At 36.7% G+C, this 24,113-nt stretch overlaps 1 protein-coding gene across 1 annotated transcript in view; it reads left to right on the top strand.

Moving 5' to 3' along the window:
- klhl4 (kelch like family member 4) overlaps positions 1-24,113 on the top strand; it is a 74,513-nt gene that overhangs the window by 29,930 nt on the left and 20,470 nt on the right. Inside the window, exons 2-4 of the mRNA NM_001102957.1 lie at positions 9,395-9,568; positions 11,194-11,330; positions 17,747-17,943. Coding sequence (NP_001096427.1) covers positions 9,395-9,568; positions 11,194-11,330; positions 17,747-17,943 — 508 coding nt within the window. The remainder of the gene's footprint in view (positions 1-9,394; positions 9,569-11,193; positions 11,331-17,746; positions 17,944-24,113) is intronic.

Below are 24,113 nucleotides of genomic sequence, written 5' to 3'. Positions count from 1 at the left end.
GAAAATACACACTTAGCTTTGGCAAACAGGGTTGGGAGCAAGCTACTATAAGGGGATAAAGAATGGCAACTTTCCAGGGCTTTGCGCCTTTCTCTCACATCAGAGCAATGCTTTTAATTCAAATGTATAGCAAAGGAAAATATTCTCCCATAAAAAGAGGTGTTAGCTTGAAAAAAGCTGAATAAAAACTGGAATTGAGGTTTTGTACAATATTCAGTACATGTATGGTGGATCGACGAGACGATATTGGTGGGTTGGAAATTTTGATCCAGCACCATTAAAGGAGCCCAAACAAATGCTGCACTTAGGGCTAAATCATCAGATAGGGGCAGACTTTTTATTATTTCTACCTCCATATCTGCCGATTCAGCCCTGAACGTCAATGGAGGGTATAAACGATCAACGGTTGCAGCAAAGATTGTAACTGTAACGTGTATGGCCAAACTTTAGATGGTGTGTATAATCTCTGTTTGCCTTTCACTGGTGGGATCTGTCATCCAATGACAATCCAATGATAGTGTAGGTGTTCGGAAAATGTGTATGTCTGTCATCTTACTGATATATAGTTACATAGTTACATAGTTACATAGGGTTGAAAAAAGACCATTGTCCATCAAGTTCAACCCATCCGAGTAAACCCAGCACACAACCTATACTAACCAATCTATACACTCTATACATAAACTATATATATACAACCAGTAATACTAACTGTAGATATTAGTATCACAATAGCCTTGGATATTCTGCTTGTTCAAAAACTCATCCAGGCCCCTCTTAAAGGCATTAACAGAGTCTGCCATTACCACATCACTAGGAAGGGCATTCCACAGCCTCACTGCCCTCACCGTGAAAAACCACCTACGCTGCTTCAAATGGAAGCTCCGTTCCTCTAATCTATAGGGGTGACCTCTGCCATCTCCAAGTTGGCAATCAAACCAGTCCCTGGATCAACTTGTACTAAGAGCTATCTCCCATAACCCCGTATTCCCTCACTTGCTAAAAAGCCATTCAGGCCCTTCTTAAAGCTATATAATGTATCATAGTTACATAGTTACATAGGGTTGAAAAAAGACCAGTGTCCATCAAGTTCAACCCATCCAAGTAAACCCAGCACACACAACCCACACCTACCAATCTATGCACTCACATACATAAACTATAATTACAACCACTAATAATAACTGTAGATATTAGTATCACAATAGCCTTGGATATTCTGATTGTTCAAGAACTCATCCAGGCCCCTCTTAAAGGCATTAATAGTATCTGCCATTATCACATCTCTAGGAAGGGCATTCCCCAACCTCACTGCCCTCACCATGAAAAACCACCTACGCTGATTCAAATGGAAGCTCCGTTCCTCTAATCTAAAGGGGTGACCTCTGGTGCGTTGATTGTTTTTATGGGAAAAAAGAACATCCCCCATCTGCCTATAATCCCCTCTAATGTACTTGTACAGAGTAATCATGTCCCCTCACAAGCGCCTCTTTTCCATAGAAAACAACCCCAACCTTGACAGTCTCACCTCATAGTTTAAATCTTCCATCACCTTAACCAGTTTAATTGCACGTCTCTGCACTCTCTCCAGCTCATTAATATCCTTCTTAAGGACTGGAGCCCAAAACTGCACCGCATACTCAAGGTGAGGCCTTACCAGGGGACCTATAAAGGGGCAAAATTATGTTCTCATCCCTTGAGTCAATGCCCTTTTTTATACAAGACAGCACTTTATTTGCTTTAGTAGCCACAGAATGACACTGCCTGGAATTAGACAACTTGTTATCTACAAAAACCCCTAGATCCTTCTCCATTAAGGAAACCCCCAACACACTACCATTCAGTAGATAGTTCGCGTTTATATTATTTCTACCAAAATGCATAACTTTGCACTTATCAACATTGAACCTCATTTTCCAGTTTGCTGCCCAGTTTTCCAATTTTGTCAAATCGCTCTGCAAAGCGGCAGCATCCTGCATGGAACTTATAGTTTTGCACAATTTTGTGTCATCAGCAAAAATAGAAACAGTACTCTCTATGCCCACCTCCAGGTCATTAATAAACAAGCTAAAAAGCAAAAGACCAAGGACTGACCCCTGTGGTACTCCACTAACCACACTGGTCCAATTAGAAAATGTTCAATTTACCCCCACTCTTTGTACTCTATCCTTCAGCCAGTTCTCTATCCAATTACAAATATTATGTTCTAGGCCAATATTCCTCAATTTGATCATTAACCTTCTGTGAGGTACTGTATCAAACACTTTAGCAAAGTCCAAATAGATGACTGACATTCCAGCATCGAGATTCCTACTCACCTCCTCATAAAAGGCGACTAAATTAGTCTGGCAAGATCTGTTATGTATAAAACCATGCTGCCACAAACTCATAGGGGCTGATTTACTTACCCACGAACGGGTCGAATGGAGTCCGATTGCGTTTTTTTCGTAATGATCGGTATTTTGCGATTTTTTCGGATTCTGTACGAATTTTTCGTTACCAATACGATTTTTGCGTAAAAACGCGAGTTTTCCTATCCATTACGAAAGTTGCATAAAAAAGTTGCGCATTTTTCGTAGCGTTAAAACTTACGCGAAAAGTTGCGCATTTTTCGCGTAAGTTTTAACGCTACGAAAAATGCGCAACTTTTTACGCAACTTTCGTAATGGATACGAAAAACTCGCGTTTTTACGCAAAAATCGTATTGGTAACGAAAAATTCGTACAGAATCCGAAAAAATCGCAAAACATACGAAAAAGTCGCAAAATGTTCGTTTTCAAGTCGGAACTTTTCCAATTCGGGTCAGATTCGTGGGTTAGTAAATCAGCCCCATAGTATTGTGAACTGCAATGTATTCAAGTACCCTATCCTTTATTACAGCTCCCAAAAGTTTTCCTACTACTGATATCAGCCAGTACGACTGATTCAGGGAGGGAATTCCACAACTTCACAGCTCTCACAGTAAAAAATATTTTCCGAACGGAACTCCCCTTTTTCTAAACGGAGCGGGTGCCCTCGTGTCCGTTGGAAGGACCTACTGGTATTTCCGCATTTTTTTGCACAAAAAAGGTCACGGTCACGTCAAAAAGTCAAGGTTGCGTCTAAAATTGGCGCAACCATTTTTGACACGACTGCCACTTAGACGTGTGACAAATTTTTCCGTTGCTCAAATAGGGTGTGGTCACATCAAATTGGGCATGTCTGTGTAAAAAATTGATGTGATCGCGTCAAAATTGGACGTGGTAACGTCAAAATCAGCCCCTACCAAGGGCAAGGTCATTAGTCACGTGCAACAGATGAAACTAATGAAGGAGATGACCTTGAGGTATAAAGGGTTAATTATACGTAGTTTAAGGAAACACCTTCCACCTTAATAACATATTTGATTTTTTTTTTCTACTTCAATCTCCAGTCCCCCTGGATTTTGTTTCCCTTTCCTTCTTTTTCTCTGTTTTTTCCTTTTTTCATGGCTTTCGCCTTAGGTTTGGGACTGTTATGATTTACTTTGTATAAGAGAAATATAGACATTTTAATGTTTGTGAAATTGCATACAAAGTATGAAAGAATTCATATGTTAGTGGCTTGTATAAAATATAAAAAAAGTCCGCCAAAATTAGCCTTTACTAGGCACTCAATTCATCCTTCTCACCATTTAGGAACTGGTTATGTGTTATGTACCTTTTTCTGGGGGAAATCCTCCTGAACCCTAAACTGTCATCCTTAGATTAAGAAAACATTTTTAAGATTAATAGTAAGACCTTTCTGAAAGATGTTTTCCCAACACCCAAGCTGTCCTAGACAGGGGTAAAACTAATGCTGGATGCTAATGGTGGATTTTTTCATTTCTAGTCATTTTTGCTGGTTGTCTGCACTGCCACAAATATTTATTGCTTTGAGACCCTCTTTAACATTTCTGATTATTGTATACTACAGCTGAATGTCTGTCTCTTGCTGCCTCGTAACCAAGCAAAATCAAGTGCAATGTTAAGTGTATGAAAATGTAGCTATAGAGTCTGTAATAAAACTTTAGTATTCTGTCTTTAACCTTTTTATACAGCCTATTTAATTCTAATTGACTTTCCATGACTAACAATAATTTATTTAATGTTGGCCTTGCTAAAAAATATTTGCTTTGCTTAGGTATTTATTATTTCCATTTAAATTGCATTGTGGAAGAAAAAAAAAAAAAAGACGACCTTGTTGTGAGTTTTCAAAAGTAGACATTATGTTAATTTTCAATTCTATTTTTGAATCTCTTCAACAACTCTCCAGCATTTGATGAGATGCTATCCTCACATTTAATAGCATGTGTCAGAAAATTAAATAGGATAGAGATTATACCAGTCTTGTTTGTTATAGAGCCTAGAAACAAAATGTAGCTTCAGGTGCGTGTCATGTCTTTAAAATATTTTGTCTAGCAATATATAAGAGTTATTCTTTTTGTAATATTATAATAATTAGTTTACTAATTATATAAAATATCAGTATCTACAAGAATTAACTTATGGATAGCTTATGGATACAGTAACATATTGTTGCCCAGAATCTGTAATCATTTTATAAAATGATTCAGTTTGGAAATATTAAGGTGAAACACCCTGTCTTTTTCCTCTACAATATTGGCTCTTAAAACAATGTAGAATATTGATGAGCATTCCCCTTTATCAATTTATTCCTGGGTTATGGGCTGTAGCAGCAGTAGCAGCAGTAGACAGGTAACACACCTGGTCCCTTCTCCAGTAGCTCAAGTTCAACTCTGTTTTCAAGATGACACTTATCTCACTGACAGGTAGGGAGATGTGAGGTTAGAAAATATTTTTATTCTTTTATTATTATTATTATTATTATTATTATTAACATTTAAGCGCCAACATATTCCGCAGTGCGGTACAATAAGTGGGTTTCATACATTGGACATACAGAGTAACATATAAAGCAATCAATAACCGATACAAGATGTGAAGAGAGCCCTGCCCAAAAGAGCTTACAAAACAAGCTACAAATCTACAATCTACTTTTAAGGTTATGGTTAAATGCTCTTTAAAGAAGAAGAAAAGGTAAACATCACTGGTTGGTGCCAAATGTTAGGCAACCCCCAGTGATTGTTATGGCTAACCTGAAACCCCCGGCTGGTGCTCCTGTTAGGTAAAAACTGCACCGGCTGGGGGTTCATACAGGTAAGCGATCCTCTTCCTTCCGTCTCCTATTGACAAGATTCCAAGGCCCATGCATGTCCATGTAGTTTATAGGTAAAAAAAAACCAATCACATTAAAAACTTGAATTCAAACATTAATAAATAATCTCCCAAGTTGCAACAAAATAGTGTGCTGCCCATCTGATGTTTATAATTGTGCAAAATCTATTTAATTGTATATTTGATTCTGTAATATTCTAAACAGCTACATGGTCAAAGCAAGGAATATATATATACTGCATATATAAGATTGTCTTCTCTGAGGTTGTCTAGCAAAAACTAAATTAGTAAAAAAAGAACTCTTACTTTAATATAGTGCTTCTTTTTGAGTCTCTAAAATCAACAAATCCAAGTATCATATAGTTACCTAAGGGAATTTAATATCCAGTAAAACAACACTTCTTTAATAATTTCATTTGGTTTCCCCTGAGTATATATTCTATTGACTGGTTGGCTCGATTGATTTTTGCCCACAGTTTTAAAAGATAAATGTGATTTTATTCTATAATTGCATGTCAACGTGGAGTCAGTAAATTTCCAATTTTGTATCAAAGAAAGCTTAAACTTAATTACTGACAAAGAATGCACTGAACACCTACTGTCATACTCTGCATTTGGCTACAGTTTTGGACTGTGTAGCCTAAACAGACACCAGCAATTCACTGTAGAATTGTTTTATTACTTTATTTTTAAAAAAGTATCATGGTAGAATTGCTTTTATTTCTTTATTTTATTTATCAGTTAGTTTTATTTATTTATTTTTGCTTCTATTATATACTATTTTGTAGTCTCTACATGCTACAGAGTAGAGTTGCATAGAGTTGTAATCCTATGCATACTAGGTATCTTACTGAAGACCCTTCTTTTCACATGTATGATATTTTATCTTGTACCTAAGGAAACGTCAGAGATAGGGTGCTGAGTTCATATTTGTGTAATTTTCATGTCTTTTTCTAACACCACTAAACTCACTTTTTTAAATAGGAAAAATGTCTGCATTTATGAAACAAAATACAGTTATAAAAAGCACAAATGTTAAAAGTCTAGGACCGATTATGACTAAGAATACAAAAACCTCAAAAAACATAATGAAAGGTCCCATTGACTTCTACATAAACTGTCCGGCTTTTATATAGCAAAGTTTTGCTTTCGAGTTTTTCATTGTTTTTACGCTTGATAAATAACCAAGAATTCATGTTTTAGACTAATTATCTAAAGACTTTTAGCCCTAAAAGGGTGGATTTGGGGAAACTAAAAATTATGAACATTAATGAATTGGTACCGTAGTGTAGATTATTACTTTGGTAGTTTCATGCAGAAAGACATATTTACCAATTTTGCATTCATCACATTGCGTGCTTTCCAAAAATATGTTTTTCTGGGGTAGACTTACTTTAAGGGGCTTTCATGCTACATTTTCCTTACTCTACCCTGAGCAAGTGCATACACAGTAAAGCAGTTTTGAATCTTGATATACTGCTTATGCACCAACTTTTAAATGCCATAAGCAATATCTGGGAGTGGAAAGCACAGTGGCAGCCAATGCTCAGAAGAAAAGCACCTCAGGACAGCATACAGTATTTTTTAAAGAAGTGGCAAGCCAACCTAGTTCTAAGGATAGGCAGTATGATTAAGGGTTCCCATCATGCTAAATGCTTTCTTCATTGTAGCTGCTGTCTCACACAGCCTGCTGTCTATTTAGGGCAGACTATAAGGTTAATGTGAGTGACACAACCTGGCAAACATTTACTTTGAGTTGCTGCCATCCAGAATGCTACACTGTATACAAATGCATATTTAGGGCCAGTATTAGAATTTTATAAAAACATGAAAATGTGTGTTATTCACTTGTAAAATACTAAATGTGTTGAGGCAACCATACATCCACACACATATACACACACAACAATATGACAAATAATTGCTGAAAAATTTTGCATTGCTGAAAATTTTAGGTACAGTAGCCTGCCAGGGAAAGGGTTAAGAGAATTTTAGTTTCTATATCATTAGCAGGGATAGGTTTTAATCATATTATGATGGAAAAATAAAGTATGAACTGTGCAATACTTGCAATTTCATATAGATTAATTAAAAGTTGATGAGCCCTGTAGCACAGATAAAACAAGGTTGTGTGAAAGGATGCTTCCAGATTGTTGTAGTTGTGCCTCTGATGTAATGCACATGACATATAATCGATTCTCAGCTTTGTTCTAGAAATGATCAGACAAAATTTTCATTTGTGACTGGAAATTAGAATAGCATTCATCTATTTCAGTCTATAGAAATTTTTATTAATATGAATGCTAAACATTTTATCTCATAAAATTGTGTCCAATGCTGCTAAACATTAATTATACATGCATTATAAAAAGTTATTGGCTTCTTAGGCAAGAATGAATTTCATCATTCCCTCAACAGCAAAGGGCCCAGTCATGTGCAAAATATATGAAGATATTAATATATTATCTGTTTAAAAATGTATCATAAACTAAATCTCTTGATTCACTTATTGCATTTGTTACAAAGTTTTGTTGCTCTGGGCCCTCTTAAAGTTAAAACTGAAATCTTCACATTATATTTTCAGTATCAAAGATTTTAATGCTTTTTGACTGAATTTATTTGCATATTTTGTAGCCTTTTATTGCTTTCATATTTAGATTTTGTGTATGAATAATAGTTTTGTCTGTTACATATTGTTTTTAGATGTAATCAGTGTTCTCTAGCTGCAGTGTTAGTCATGAGCTACCTCTGCCTTAGATATTACTTTCCATACCCCTGTGGTAGTGGCACAGACAATTAGCATACTGTGGGCCACGCACACCTCAGTCAGAGAAAAGTCTTTAGTTTTGCTCCATCTTTAGTTCCTTAAGGTGGTTGTGAATAAAAAAAGAATCCACACACCACCTACAAAACATGTGGGTACTACTGTATTGTTTTAATATAGGGGATTCGGTACAGTAAATGTACAATAAATTCCCATTCACTGTTGATTCACTGACCAAAATCTGAATGTGTGCTTTTTAATCTTTTATCTCCAGTTGTTGTTTTATCACAATTATTTCATTGGGGTGGGGCATAACAATAAGGTAGGAGCCTCAGTTTGAAGGCCAGTTAGGATGAGAACTGGGGAAAATACCTATTTGCCCTTCTCAAACCCAGCTTGGACAGCAGTTAGGGTAAAATCTGGGATGAATAATAGTGGTTGAGGTGCAGGCACAGGTAGGAGGTGTTTGGCAGTATTTTCGGCAAGCGTTTCTCAGCTTGCCGAAAATATATGCCATACGCCTGGTCTGACATTAGCCTACATTCAAACTGAAAGCTTTGAATTATATGAAAATCATGAGACTGAATACAGGGAGAAAGGAATTTTATTTTGGGCACTATTTAGAGTAATTTTCGAGATAGAAAAATCAGCACCCAGCCCGGCTCCATTCCTTTATTTCCCCTCTGCTGTTGAGGGGGTGTGGCCTCATGAAATGCCACAGCAAATCAGCTTTCACACTGCTCTGTCACTCACACATTTCTGTGTCCCTGACTCAGACCAGGGATCCAGAGATTCTGGAGGGTGGGGGATGGAAGGCTGCTTCAATAATTAGCCATAACTTTGTAAAGGTTTAACATTTTTTAAGGTATAAATTGTTAAAATGTTTGTCTAGACTTTATATTTTCAATATTATGAATACGTTTTTCATGATTGTTCCCCTTTAAGCAGCCACTTACGCCCCTTTAAGCAGCCACTTCTAGAAAGCTAGCCTTCTAATATTTCTATATAGTTAGCCTTTAAAACACATTTATGCCACTCTTGGGCAAAAAAACACTTTTTGTTTCTCTGATCTACTGGCCAACAGTGAAAAATCCTTGTTTGAACCTTGTTTTCATGGCAGTGCAGTTACATTTTCAGTCTTTATCCTACAACATTAACAGCTGTATTCTTCATACACTGTGTTTTTTCAGTTACTTTAAGTTTCAGTGTAGAAATGGTGAATATGTCGCTTTGCAGTATATTTGTATCCAGAACAAAATTCAAATGTTAACTGCAGTTGGAATAGATTTTTATAGCTGACCTGATTTGAATGTGCAATTAAGTAATCGTATATAATGAACTTGAAGAATCACTCTGTGCTGATTAACAAAAACTATTGACTTACAATAGACAGGACAGATGAAATCACTTAATGCATTTTTCTTTATCATCGCAGGCTTCACGTCACATGCAGCTCTCCTAATAGAATGAACGCCAGTGGTTCAGATGAGTATTTTCAGTCTTTGAACCATGCTGAACAGACATTTCGCAAAATGGAAAACTACCTCCAACAAAAGCAACTATGTGATGTTCTACTGATCGCCGGAAACCTTAAAATCCCAGCGCACAGGTATAAAGTCAATGCAAATCAAATATAGACTAAATAGAATTTTGATCCATGACCATAGTATACAAGATGCAGAGTATAATATTTGTGCCTAACTATCTTTAAAGATATTTAGTAGAATAGTGCCTAGTGCCTGCATTACAACAGTAGCTAGTCAGTGTAAATGTAGCTTATTAAAATGTGAATACATCAAATCCATCACCCTTTAAGTGACTATCAGTGCAGAGGCATATTCTAACCAGGGACAGATAAGCAGGGCATGTCCCCAGGAAATAACTAAGCCTAGACATTGCACATGTTCAATCTAATCACAGATCAGTAGGAAACAAAGCAACCCCTTCTGAATGTTGGGGCATTATGTGCCATGTTTACAGTATAGCCAACTGCCTCTACTAGATGCCTCAGGAGACCTTTCGTGCAGTGGAAGGGATCTGGGGCAATTTGCAGAAGTGTGCATCCTTGACTTAAATTATCTAAAGCCAGGGTTGGACTGGGGGTGCAGGGCCCACGGGGACTCCCGCCCCAGGGGCCCTGCAGGTGCCCCAGTCAGCCGTGTCCCCTACCCCCCCCAGGGGCCCCCACCTGACGTCCTCCCCGAGCGCGTATAAATTGAACGCGTCAGGGGAGGAACAGTCAGTTGGGGGAACGCCGGCAAAGGTTGGACTGGGCCGCTGGGGCCCACCGGGATTTTTCCCGGTGTCCCGGCGGCCCAGTCCGACCCTGTCTAAAGCTTAAATGATGCCACCCATGCAGTGAGGGGAATGTACAATGCATTTGCACATGCACTTTACACACTAGCAAAACTTGTTAATATCATTATTGCTTCTATAATGATAAAAGGTGACCTACATTAACTCAGAGAGAGCTACAGTAGAGGCAGTGAAAAGGCCTCTGAAAATTTTCCCAAGATTTAGAAAGCAAAACTGAGCTGTTTGCATTAGTGATCACCCCTGCCCTTGGCTAATTTAAGCAGGGAAGTGGAAGTAGGGGGGATGGACAAATAAACATTCAACAGGGGCGATACCGTGCTCTGCTAGGCTGTCTCAGGGCTGAATTGCCCATATTTTTGGATCTTAACGTTTTTTGCTATCCTGGTAACCTGCAGGGTATTGCTGCCTGAGGCAAGTTTCTCAACCTGCCTCAATGCAGAATCCAAGAGTGTGTTATTATTACTTATGACACATGTCTCTAATCTAATAACATCTTTAAACTAACATAACTGGATTTTTGCACTGCTGGAAATGTTGGCTTCAATTCAATACCAACAAACAGTGTATTAATACATTTTTTAAAATCGAACTGCAGTAGCCTGAAATTCCATAAGTTGTCATGAACATGCCCCGGGTTTTGTTATATTTACTTTTGTGTTAGGCCTCGGAAGCTAGGCAAAGAAACAGCAATCAGCTTTACAGCCAAATCACAGTGTGATAACATATAGTTCAATCTACTCAACTGACTAGAAAAAGAGCATTACCATATATCATAAGAGACAGGCTAAGAAAATATTGGATTATGCAGTTACATCTACAAAATCGATTTTATTTCTGTGCACAAAAGAAAGAAAATGGTACTTTTTGTAAGAAGGTTGTTACAATATTTTCCTTCTTGTATATATTTAATTTTTCAAGGTTGGTCTTAAGCGCAGTGTCAGATTACTTTGCTGCGATGTTTACTAATGATGTGCGGGAAGCAAAAGAGGAAGAGATAAAAATTGAAGGTGTGGACCCAGATGCACTAAAGGCTCTTGTACATTATGCCTATACAGGTAAATCATTGCTGCATACATCTTCACAGACATTGAAGCATGTGCATCTACATACGCTTAAATCTTTAATATTACGCTGTTCTTTTGCAGGAACCTATCAGTACCATTTAAGGAACTTTCCTGATACTACGATAATCAATGTCATGTCTTTTTAACGTCTTTTTAATGTCTTTTTCTAACTTACATGACCTTCTCTCATGTCTGCTAGAGCAGCAGTTTCAGGTTGGGTGGGTCAGAGTTTTTATCAGTATGCCAACCTGTTGGGTCTTTGCCCTGCCTCAAGAATAACGTCACTACCCCAGCAGCCAATGGTGAATAGATGGCATTGCTTAGTAGGGGAGTGGGCGGCTTGCAGGCAAGGTTATTAGTATTAAAAAAACAAATCATATGATATTTTAAACTAACATACCTATAGGCCCACATGCTCACATAAGTACACAAGTGTTCAATTGCAGTAACTGGTATTACAAGCAGGAATCAAGGAGATATTTTCCAACTGTCAACATCAAAGATTCAAGGCATGGTTTAGTAAGGCTCTCAGTAGAACAAAACCTTTTTAAAATTCTGTCTGCACTATAAAACTGTACATCTCCCTATTAATCCTTATTCAGAGATTAAACAGATGCCTCTAGGAAAACAAGTTAAATCTAAAACAAAGGACAAGGGAATTTTTAAAGAAGAAGAGAGTTAAAATAGTTTGTTAAAGTAAAACATTAAAATGGAATTCAGCAATTTCAGGGCTACATATTCTCATGCAGATTAAGAAGACCAATATTTGTTAAATCGATGGGCTTACATATGAGTCACTGAGAAATTCCCATTAGAGTTGCAGGCAGTAATTAATGAATGCTTCTTAAATCCTTGCAGATCTATTGTACATTTTTTTTACTTAAAGCAATACAGTCAGGGGTTTTTCAGTCTTTGATCAATAATTATCTTTCAAAGAATTCTAATGACTTGATTGATTTTTAGTGTAAATAATCAATTTTGCTGTGTAGCTTGTATTTGTTGTCTGCCAAACTCCTCTGCTTTTCAGCATGTATGCTGTGCTTTTGTTACAGGACCATGCAACAGAATCCCTATATAGGCAGCAGGGATTCTATTTTTTAATTGAATGTATGCATATAAGTATATTTTTGAGTAGCATCACCTGAGTGTGCAGCACATAACATTTATACAGTACATCAATATTGCAAAGTAACTAAGTGCTGATTACAAATACAGAAGGAAGAAAAGTGATATGCCACTCTCAACATTAAAATGGCAGCTTCCCAAGAGAAATGTCTCCTTCCTACTACATGCTCTCCAAAGTATGCAGCACAAACTTAATTACAGATGCAAAAGATTCTCTAGCAAGCATCATCCCTTTTTCCGCTATATCAGTCATCTCATTGTTATTCAACATACTGAGAGATCTGTGCAATTTCTGCTTGCCAACACTATACTGCATACTGGTGTTCAGAGACAAATAATGCCTTTGGAGACATTTATACGAAACCCAGAAGATAGAGTCCAGGCTAAGGATTCTCACTACATATATATGTAGTGACCTACATTGTTTGGGGGTATAGTTTCCCTTTAAGTGCTAGACATCAGGGACACAAGCAGACGAGAGCCCAAAGTGTTTTTTGTGGTTTGCACAACCTTTACATCTGAGATTCTGTTTCTCTTCAAAACAGAACTAAACCATAGAAACAAATATGGGTATAGATACTGTATAATATATATGGAACTTAGTATACCAGCCTTAAAGTTCTTTATCTTTATAACAATAAGAAGGCTTTTAAAACTGTGCACAGGAGCTCCCTATCTTGAATGTTGTTTAGGCATGTCAGTGACACTCGCATGCTCAGTGTGCTCTGGGCAGCTGTTGAGAAACTGAGCTTAGGGGTTTTTGCAAATTATCAAAGCAAAAAATTATGTTTATATGTCATAGAAGCTGGTTCTACAGGACTGATTAAAAAAATCTAATTGCAAATTGCACTGGTTTCTGAGATGTCAGGCTAATGCCAAAATGAATGGAATACGCTCGGGTGCAGGCACATGTAGCCGAAATACGCATAAAAACACGAGACTCTTGTGTTTTTATGCGTATTTCAGCTACATGTGCCTGCACCCGAGCGTATTCCATTCATTTGGGTGCAGGCACATGTAGGAGGCGTAGGGCAGAGTTTTAGACAAGCGTTTTTCCTCTTGCCGAAAATATCCGCCCTACGCCTCGTCTGGCATTAGCCTTATGTCATGAGAATTAGAATTAACTACTAATCAGCCTTGTGTTGTGGCTTTTATATTTTATATATACAATATACTGTGAGTCTATTCCTAAGTAAACAACAGCAGCACAGAGCATCTGTAGTAAATCAGCAGTCACAAGTACCTTCACAAAAGTGGTTTTAGATGCAACCCACTGCAGGGAAAAGAGTGTGGACAAAAATGAGCTATTGTGTGTGTATATACCCATATGCTATGGAATTCTAGTGCCCTTAGTAACAATATCCTCATAATATTTAAGATAAATGATGTGTTGCCAAAGATTAATACATTACTTAAAAATATTGATACTGTACTTAATAATCTATACATTATTATCCTATAATTTATATGAACAAATTGTATACCATGTAATTTTACAATAACTCCACATAAAACACAATGTTCAAGATTCTTCTAAATCGCATAAAAAGCATCACACCTCTTAACAATTTTCACACTTATCTATGGGTATAAAGGAGCTCACTTATTATTAATGTACTGCTGGCACCAGCTGTTCTGATGTAGTGAGAAAACAGTATGGGATTAGAAAGGAGGGGATAAGACAATACTTTTATTGATATATGCTAAAGTGTTTTTCTTTTGTTAGCAATATTTGGTAGTTTTATTTGAAGCATTGTCCTTCCTTAACAATAAAAAGGAATGTGCACTGAAGTACTTTTTTTTGCAGTTATGACTTGCTAAAATTTGCATGCATCTGTAATATGATTAGAGAAAAAATGATTTAACAAGGGGCTCCCTAGAGGTACGATCAAGTGACAGTTATCGGACGTTTTCTACAAAATTCCTTTGTTATTCCTACAGAAAACCTTTGATTACAAAGACATTTAACCAAGCTTAGGTACATGTTATTGTGCTAAATGTTGAAATGATGTCCTGGAAATACTTTCAGAGACCTGCTCAGGGCCGGAACTAGGGGTAGGCAGAAGAGGCACCTGCCTAGGGTGCAAAAATTGGGGGGCGCCAGGCAGGAACATCTCCTGCCTAACCCTAGCCTTTGCTCCCTTCTCTTGCCCCCTCCGGTTGTCATAACGAGGTGGGAGGAATGACTCCCTCTCTCTCTCTCTCTCCCCCCTGCTCCCCCCTTGCCTACGGCGCCCGGTTGGCTTGGCCCGTCCCTGGTCCTGCTACATATTGAGGACATATACTATTGGTATTTTGGCCTTATTCAGACTTTATTTTTCCACTCAATCTAATATTAGTAGGGATGAGTGAATCTGTTTCGCTTCGCCAAAAAAAATTGTGAATCTAAAAAAAGTTTTGGTCCTTTCACAGGCCTCTTTTTTGATGTTGTCTGTCTTAAAAAGGGTTCCTGAAAGCACCAAAATGTTACTTAATAAAAATGTTTTTTCTTTTTCACCAGCACCTGAGGTAAACATGTGTCAAGTTGCTGCACCAGCACTGCTTGTACTCTCTTTGTAGTACAGTACAATGGTGGCAGAAGTTATGTGTTATGCTTTCATTGCTGTCAGCAAGAAGATGCAGTGCCTTCATTAAGTGAAAATAGAGGGTTGCAGAGATGATTCGTAAGTTGTTCTAAGAGGAGAAGGATGGGGATAACACTTAATTGTCTGCAGAAGTGGGTGATCACTCTAATTTAATTGACAAGGGTTGTAGGGAGCTGTGACAGAGCAATTACCTAGGGAACCTATTGTATGTAGTACATGTTATATACACACGCACATATACACACAAATGTGTCTGTGTGCTATGTAATTAAAAAAATATAATATTGGTATATATATTAGTACAAGGGGTAATCTTCCTGGAGGGGCTGTTCTGCAGCTCTGGTTAGACCACAAGAAAGGTTGTTGTTTTTATATAGATCATGTCCAAACTATTATATTTTAAGTCACATATTTTTCCAATTTTTTAAGTCATAGTTATAATTGATAGGTTGAGAAGGGACAGTCAGGTTGGCAAAACAGTCTGATTTAAGTAACAATTACTTATAAAAGCAGCCATATCAGCAAAAAATGATCAACTTATAGGTAACTTTTTTATGTACATTCATATTTTGAAGAGTAATGTTAGTGTTAAAGTTTAGTGTTAAAGCCAATAACAGCCATATAAATGACTTGAATGTTGTAGCTGTTATCGGTCTTCTAAGTCCACAGCGCTTAAGCCAAAGAGTGATAGCTTTAATGGCAGTATGTAATAATAGTTGCAGAATAAAAATTCACAGAATAAAAATTCACAAGAACAAGAATGAAAAATTGTGTATTACAATGTAATATTGTTTGTTAGACAGTTTATTACATTGTAAATTGGGCAAACTATGCCAAACAAAAATATAAATTGTGCAGAGGAAAAACAGTTCTTACATTTCGCAACTCACATTTTATTTTCTATTAATGTTTATTAAATTCCCACACAGGGGTTCTTTGTTAGAAATATTATAGCAGCTGGGCATGTTCCTTGCCCCATATGGTGGCATTCATAAACTGCTGATGAAGACTCACCAGTGTACATGCTGTAAGCCTAAGACTTGCTTTGTTGTGCAAGAGCTAATGGCACTAGGCTCTGTGATTAGCCAATACTCACAATTTTGTGGTTTGTAAAAGGTGCTGTGTTTAGCAAATGGGAATAATGTCACTATAAATTAAAAAATGTTCTTTATCTTATATTGTTTTAAAGCTGTCATCACAGTTTTTTTTCCTTAGTAGATACAAAATTCGGCAAAAAAAAAAATCAGTGAATGGAAAACTGCAGTTTTATTGAAATGTTTGAAATGGAAGCTTTCTCCGGTTAAAACAGATATCTTGGAGGCAGAGAATTACAATAAATCTGGTTAATGTTTAACCATTATGTTACATTTTTGCTTCTTTTCTGTTTAGAGAATTGAAATAAGCGTTGGCTTCACATAAATTGAAACATTTAGAAGCTCTAAAATGCAGAAATCCTTAAATTTGCAAAACAGTTTCATTTACCACTGGTAATTTGCAGATGACTGCCAGTTCTTATTGTACTCTGCCAAACTGCTATTTGTATGGTTGTAACTGGAAATGCAAATGAGCTTACATCATCTCAATGGGATCATAGAGAAAAAAATGATTGTGTTGCAGGGCCATTTCTGGGCTGGCCATCTTTGAAGCCCCCCCCCCCCCCCATCCCTTCCATAATGCAGTCTGTCTTCCTGCTGTGGAACTGGGTAAAATGAGGAATTGCTAGTATAGAGAGTGGCCATATACTTTGTTATAATAAATAAGCTTCACTTTCAGTAAGGTATTCCTAATGTGGAGTGTGGTCATATGCTTTCTATAGTAAATGAGCTTTACTTAAAATTGGCATGTTTGAATGCTTAATATATACTGATAAGTGAATTTTTCCCATGTTGCTTCACCGAAAATGTAGCAAAACTGCTGAAAAATTTGCAAAATGCATTAAAATCAATGAATGACAAATCTTTTCTTAATTTTTTACTCACAACTCAACGGGCATTTCCTTACTCCTACAGTGTGACTTTTTAGGTTACAAATGGCAAATTGGCTACTTTTTGTCACTGCAAATTGCAGCTTTGTGAAAAAAAATTGCTGATAGTGAAATGAGTAATTTCTCTGCAAATTATGTGCTTATTACTATTAATTTACAGTACCTACTCTCTTTGGTTTTGGGTTTTTTTTGGACATTACTGGAAAATTCTTGTTTGGCTCTTGATAAGTTAGGTACCTTTGATTTTAGGCACCACAATAATATGAGGAGATCTAATGAGGCTGTGGCCCATTACATCTTTTTGTACAGCCCTGTCTAAACCTAGTGTATGAGTAATATTAAATAAACATTAAAGGCTTTCCATTTACTGCATTGAGAGTATGAATAATGCTGATATGTCTGTAGAAAATAACCACTACTGCATTAATTTAACCTAGAAAGAATCCAGAGTGTGATTACCATTTACTGTCCCTGTAAGTAACTAGATTTGATACCTAGTCAATATCTTTTGGTTCATTTATAAGCCTACATACTGTTTAATGAACTCCAGTATTTTTTCTTCTTGCTTGCATACTCAGCTAAGGATCAGAGCTTTTTAATATAATAGACTCAAATATATAATTCTAATGGAAGTGGTAACCATAAATCTAAATTATGCTGCCTTGCTATGTAAAATAACACAAATTTTTCTTTTTCCCAATGAAAATCTGCAGGGGTTTTAGAACTTAAAGAAGACACTATTGAGAGCTTGCTAGCGGCAGCGTGTCTCCTCCAGCTATCCCAAGTTATTGATGTTTGCTGTAATTTCCTGATGAAGCAGCTTCATCCCTCCAACTGTTTAGGGATTCGCTCATTTGGAGATGCACAAGGCTGCGTGGAGCTCCTGAGAGTGGCCCACAGCTATACAATGGTAGGATTTTTTGTTCACTAAAGCACAGTGAAAGCTTATTTACCTCCATTAGGTAATAAAATAGGTACAGAACAAGTCCATTAAATTCCTTACATGGTGTCTTTGTGCCTTCGTTTTCATACTGTGTGTTAGTATAGCTATGTGCAAGTTGTGCCATGTTTGGTGTAAGCTACATTAGACTGTAAGCTTCATTGGGGCAATGTCTGATGGGAATGATTTATCATCTCTCTGAAGTGCTGTGAAGCAAATATGACACTAAATAACAGATAATAAATAAGGTGCGATATTCTCTAGCACTAGCACTTCACTTCCAAACACACATTAGGGTTGATTCACTAAAGGTCGATAAAACATGCGTTATTTATAACGTGCATTAAAAATTTTATCGCATCTAATTTTTCGCGTCTTAACGCACGATTCACTAAAAGCATACTTGCGTTAATTTACGCTCGAAGCTGCTTGCGTTATTTTAGTTGCGAAGATTATTTTTGTGCGGTATTTGACGGAACGAGCGCTAATCGACGCACCGCGAACAAATATTTGCAGCGTGCGAAAAAACGCACGCCATGTTAGCCTTTCGGAGAATTACTGTACTGAAAATGACCATTTCCCTGCAAACTGGAGGCTACATCACTCTAGGGCCAACACATACTTGAATAAATCACACTGCAAAGTCCATATTTTATTGCCAAAAGCTCATTAACTGTACTTTTCTATAATTACCGCCTGCCCCAAGTAGGTGTTAATTTTCGCATAGACTAATGCGATATTTAGCACGTCTAAGTGTTTGTGAATCATGCGTTAGTGTTATTTTGGCGCGCAAATTAACGCATGCGGTAATACTGTAGTGAATCGCGCGGTAATTTTCTCATCTATTTTTACGCAAAAAAGCGTGTGCGATAAAAATTAACGCACTTTAGTGAATCAGTCCTATTGAGTCCATTTATATATATACTAATGCCCACCTAATATTGTTTGTGTCTCTGGTGCAAAAGTTTATACCATATTGTGGCCGGCCCAGTTGTGCTGGAATTTATTGAAGTTAAATAGTGTATATAAAAAAAAAAGATAATTTGTTGTAATTTTTTTGCAATTTTTGTACTATTTTTGCATGTCCTTGAAATGACTGTGCAAACATTTTAAAGTACTGTATAACTCACTGGCTCTACACAGAGGCATAGTCATAAAGTAGCGTAAAAAGCATCACACAAGCAAATTCTTTAAGTTCTTTTTACACTGCTAATCACTGTAAAAAGAGGCAGATTTAACCAATGTTAAGAGGCTGCAAAATGAATAGTAAAGTTGATTCAAAACTGGCGTAGTAAAATGGCATACAATACACAACTTCCTTACACAGTATTACTAACTGCAGTGGTATATTCAATGTATTCATCCATTTATTGTATAGCACCGCAGAATGTGAGGCTTTATGAATATGCGTTATTAATAAAAACAATACTTTCAGAGTTAATACCTGCATTCAACTTTCAGAGTTGAATGCAGGTATTAAAAGTATATTAAAAAAAAGGCTGTGATATTTATGGCAGAATATACAATACTATAGGTGAGCATTTGGGATGCAGGTCAGTACAGCCAAACATGTCAGTACATAGAAAGGAGGAACCAGGCTAAGTATATTCTTTCTAATGTGAAGGAAGAAGAAAAAAAAAAAAGAGTAGTGAGATTTTTAAAGTCTTACACAAAAGGGGAATCTATCATAATTTTCTAATTGGTAAGGGATGCTGACCTAATACGCAAACAGTGCAAGGCTGGCCCTAAAAGTAGTGCTGTGCATTTGCTGAAATTAACCATAAACAGGAAGACATGGGTTTTCCGCACTCCAGAAAGTATTGCCGTTTCCTTTGTAAGAGATACAGTATACTGTCATTGGTATTCACATAGTAGAAGATATTCAGCAAGTTTGTAATGTTTGTTTTCAACATTTGCAAATCATTTATTGACTGAGAACCCAAAACAAAAGTGTATGTAAATATTTTTTTAATTTGGATAGCTGTTTTATTGCAGTCATTTCACTTGATCTTTAATTATTAATGCATATGTATTTAAAATCTAATTATACACATTATAATCATTAGGTAAAGACTGTATAAAACAATAAATGTGATAATTTCCAGTAACTATTTAGTGAAATTCCTTGTATGCTTAATCTATGTGAATGGACCCTTGATACCAATTAAATGGTGTATGAATAGTGGGATGAATAAAGATAACACGCCTTCTACTTAGAAAGTTTATTTCCCCTTCTATAAATAAATAGAGTTAGCCTTTCAAGACATTTCCTGCTCTGTGTTGAACTACACAATAGAAACAGGAAGCTGGACTCATTTGGATTGATGGAAATAGTAGTCTGTTTGTAAAAAGTAAAACTCATCTGCCCAAGAGAGATATCGACAGGAAGCTGTTCGTGCATCTTCTCATTCTGAGCCTCACAGAGTAATTGTACACTAACTGCTTGTTTCATTCAGTAAGCTATTCAGTTAGGTTCATACATGCATGTCATGTTTCTAAATGTAGGGGCTTTATTTAGAAATGAAGTACAAAAAGAACATGAGGAAATATTCGGTAGATTTTCAAATAAAGGAAATGCATAGATTTTCTGGGACTTAAATAATGTAATAATGCCAAATGATAACTAATTAGCTGCTATAGTATGTTCTTTATTGAGATTCCATTTTACCCAGCTGTATTAGACAAATCCTTTTGCCCAGAGAAATTAGACTATTATTGCAGAAATCTTATTCCTGGAGACCATTGTTACAGAAATACTAATCCTGTAGAAATTGGCTATTACTGCAAAATTATAACAAGATTGTCAAGCCCCCGGCTCAGCTTGCACGAGACCGGAGAACATTTTGTCTGCTGTAGTGCAAGACATTTATAATTTGGATGAAGAAAGGGAATGGATATACTATATGATTATATAAAATGTTATAATATGTGGGTGTGCCCAGATGGTTCATGGGACTTTTACCTTATGCCACTATTTTCCCTTTTAAAACAGTTTTAAACAAGCTGTTTGGCTCTTACAGTTAAATGCTTTTCTATGCCTTGTAATTAGAGGATTAGCCCCTGGGCCACCAGGCCTGTCAGGGAGACTTATAAAGCCTCTTTTCATTTTACATATTTAATTTGCTGGAGCTTTTAAATACGTTTAATTTATTGCATATAAGTAATTACCTGGCATACCACACATGCCCAGAAATCAGTCAGCAACATGCATGAAACCTGATTAGCATGTGTAAGCTGATCAGATCACCCCTTCAATAGAATACAAAAAATATCTTATTAGCTATGATTTTAATGCATTTGTGCAGCAGGTACCTACATTGTAAATTTATCGGTGTCAGCAGTTCAAAGTATGAGTGTGCAGTGATCATTTGAATCTGGAGACTGATGTGCTCTTAAGAGACCTAGTTATGAACCTGCCCAATGATGAACAAACACTAAAGAATATTAGGAGCACTAATATTTATATCTATAAGTAATATAACATACAAGAATGACTTTGAGAAATAGAGTTCTGTAGCTCTTCAAATGTCATTCTCATACTGTACTAAAAGTTTCAAATACCATGACATTTGATGAATGCCATAAGTCCAAGAAGTGAGCTGTCATTTATATTGCTAAGCTTGGAGCAGAAGGGGCTTTCCTTTAAACGCATTTGCAGATTCTAACTATTAATACAAGCATGTATGTATTAAAAATGTATATAAAATATAATGATTGGCTGTTTCATGTTGCATTTTTTTATATTAAAGGCAGCACTGTGGCTGAGTGGGTTACACTTATTGTAATGCTGGAGTCCTAAATTGGATTCTAGCTCGGGCACTGTTTGCGTAGGATTGATATATCTGTATGGATTCCCTCTTGGTATTGCAGTTTGCGCAACTAAATAAAATTGTTCCAAACTTGCACTAAGCCACCCAGCACATCAAACCAAATTTAAAACAGTTAGGGGCTGATTTACTAAGACACGAATTTGAATCCGAATTGAAAAAATTCCGATTGGAAAACGAACATTTTGCGACTTTTTCGTATTTTTTTCGATTTTTTCGGCGACTTTACGACTTTTCGGAAATTATCGTGACTTTTTTGTTACCAATACGATTTGCGCGAAAAAACGCGAGTTTTTCGTAGCCATTCCGAAAGTTGCGCAAAATCTGGCGATTTTTTCGTAGCGTTAAAACTTGCGCTAAAAATCGCGATTTTGCGCAACTTTCGGAATGGCTACGAAAAACTCGCGTTTTTTCGCCCAAACGTATTGGTAACGAAAAAGTCGCGACAATTTTCCGAAAAAATCACAAAATACCGATCATTACGAAAAAAACGCAATCAGATGCATTCGGCCCGTTCGTGGGTTAGTAAATGTGCCCCTTAGTCTCAATTAGCATTCGCTCGCAAAGTTGGTTGGGGTTCCTTGCCCCTTCAATCAAGGAAGATTTTTTCCATGACAGTATCTTCATAAAAAAAATCACATAAATCACAGTTTTTCATGGACACTCACCCCACTGATCCAATGATTCGGGTACAGCACCCCAGACCCATAGCAAAGGGAGACCCAGCAGTCACAAGCACAATTTCTCAATGGGTGAGCACTCCAAACACAGGTGAAGGTGGTTAAGAAAAAGCTTTATTCACAGTAATCCTGACGTGTTTGGTGTCTTTCAACATGTAGACACCAATGACTACATGTTGAAAGACACAAAACGTGTCAGGATTACTGTGAATAAAGCTTTTTCTTAAACACCTTCACCTGTGTTTGGAGTGCTCACCCATCGAGAAATTGTGCTTGTGACTGCTGGGTCTCCCTTTGCTATGGGTCTGGGGTGCTGTACCTGAATCATTGGATCAAAAACAAAAACAGGTTAAATGACTCCTGATAAATTTACCATAGTAAATGCAATAGGGACCTTAGACTGTAAGGTCCGCTGGGGCAAGGACTGATGTGAATAATATATGATCTCTGTACACAGATAATATACTAATGCTTAAAAAATGTGTAATTCTGCACCAGAGCATTTAATTCAAATTTAGCGACATACAGTGTAGTTACAGCTGTGGCATTGATTTCTCATTCTCCTTTACACGGAAACATCTCCAAGAACATAGCATAGCAGCATAGACCTTTAGTCCTTTAGCCAGCTCATGGCAGCAATTGTTGACTGCATGCATGGGCAGATGTCAAGAGTGAATCCGTTTCAACTAGAGTTGCCACCTGACCGGTATTTTACTGGCCTGACTTATAAAAACTATACTTGATCACTATGTTATGAATAGGAAATACAGATAAATATATATATAGGAAAGACAGTACAGGTATGGGACCTGTTATCCAGAATGTTAGGGACCTGGGATTTTTCCAAAATTTGGAACACCATACCTTAAGTCTACTAATAATAATTTAAACTTAAAAAAACCCAATAGATTTTTTTAAGTCATAAGATTCATTTTATCTTAAATAGTACACGGTACTATTAAATTATTACACAGTAAAAGGAAATCATTTTTAAAAATTGAAATTATTTGATTAAAATGAAGTCTATGGCAGATGGCCATACCGTAATTCACAGCTTTCTGGATAACAGGTTTCCAGGTAACAAATCCTATCCTGTATTTCTTCTTGTTGGCATCAAAAAACCAAGACCCCCAAAAATTGCATTTGTAAATGCTACCAACTAAAAAAAGCTACCAACATTACTGTGCTGCTCTATATTTTATTAACAGACACTGAACAGGGCAGTATTGAGAGTTCACTGTGGTGTGGTCCAGTTGGCAAAATTAACAATCCAACCCCATGCTGCATTATTATTATTGTTTATTCAGCCCCATTATGTCCTACGGGACCTAACAGTTTACATAATATATATGAATTCATTGTACTGCCATCTCAAATATATAACAAAATTAATGTATTGGTTACTTATGATTCGTAGCTGTGAATTGCAATGAGAAATATTTAGTTCTCATTTTATTTTTAATTTACAGTTAGAATGTGATTGTTATTTACTGCTTATTTGCTGGTAAACCATCATTGATTCAGAAGACATTAAACCCTGTTTTAAATTGGGTAAAAACTAAGTAAGCTTTATCAGAAAGGTCTATGAAAATATAGCTATAAGCACTCACAGAGTCCTCTGTCAAAGAAACAC

Source organism: Xenopus tropicalis, chromosome 8, assembly GCF_000004195.4.
Source record: "Xenopus tropicalis strain Nigerian chromosome 8, UCB_Xtro_10.0, whole genome shotgun sequence".
Lineage (NCBI taxonomy): Eukaryota > Metazoa > Chordata > Amphibia > Anura > Pipidae > Xenopus > Xenopus tropicalis.
This window is presented reverse-complemented; position numbering and strand designations above follow the sequence as displayed.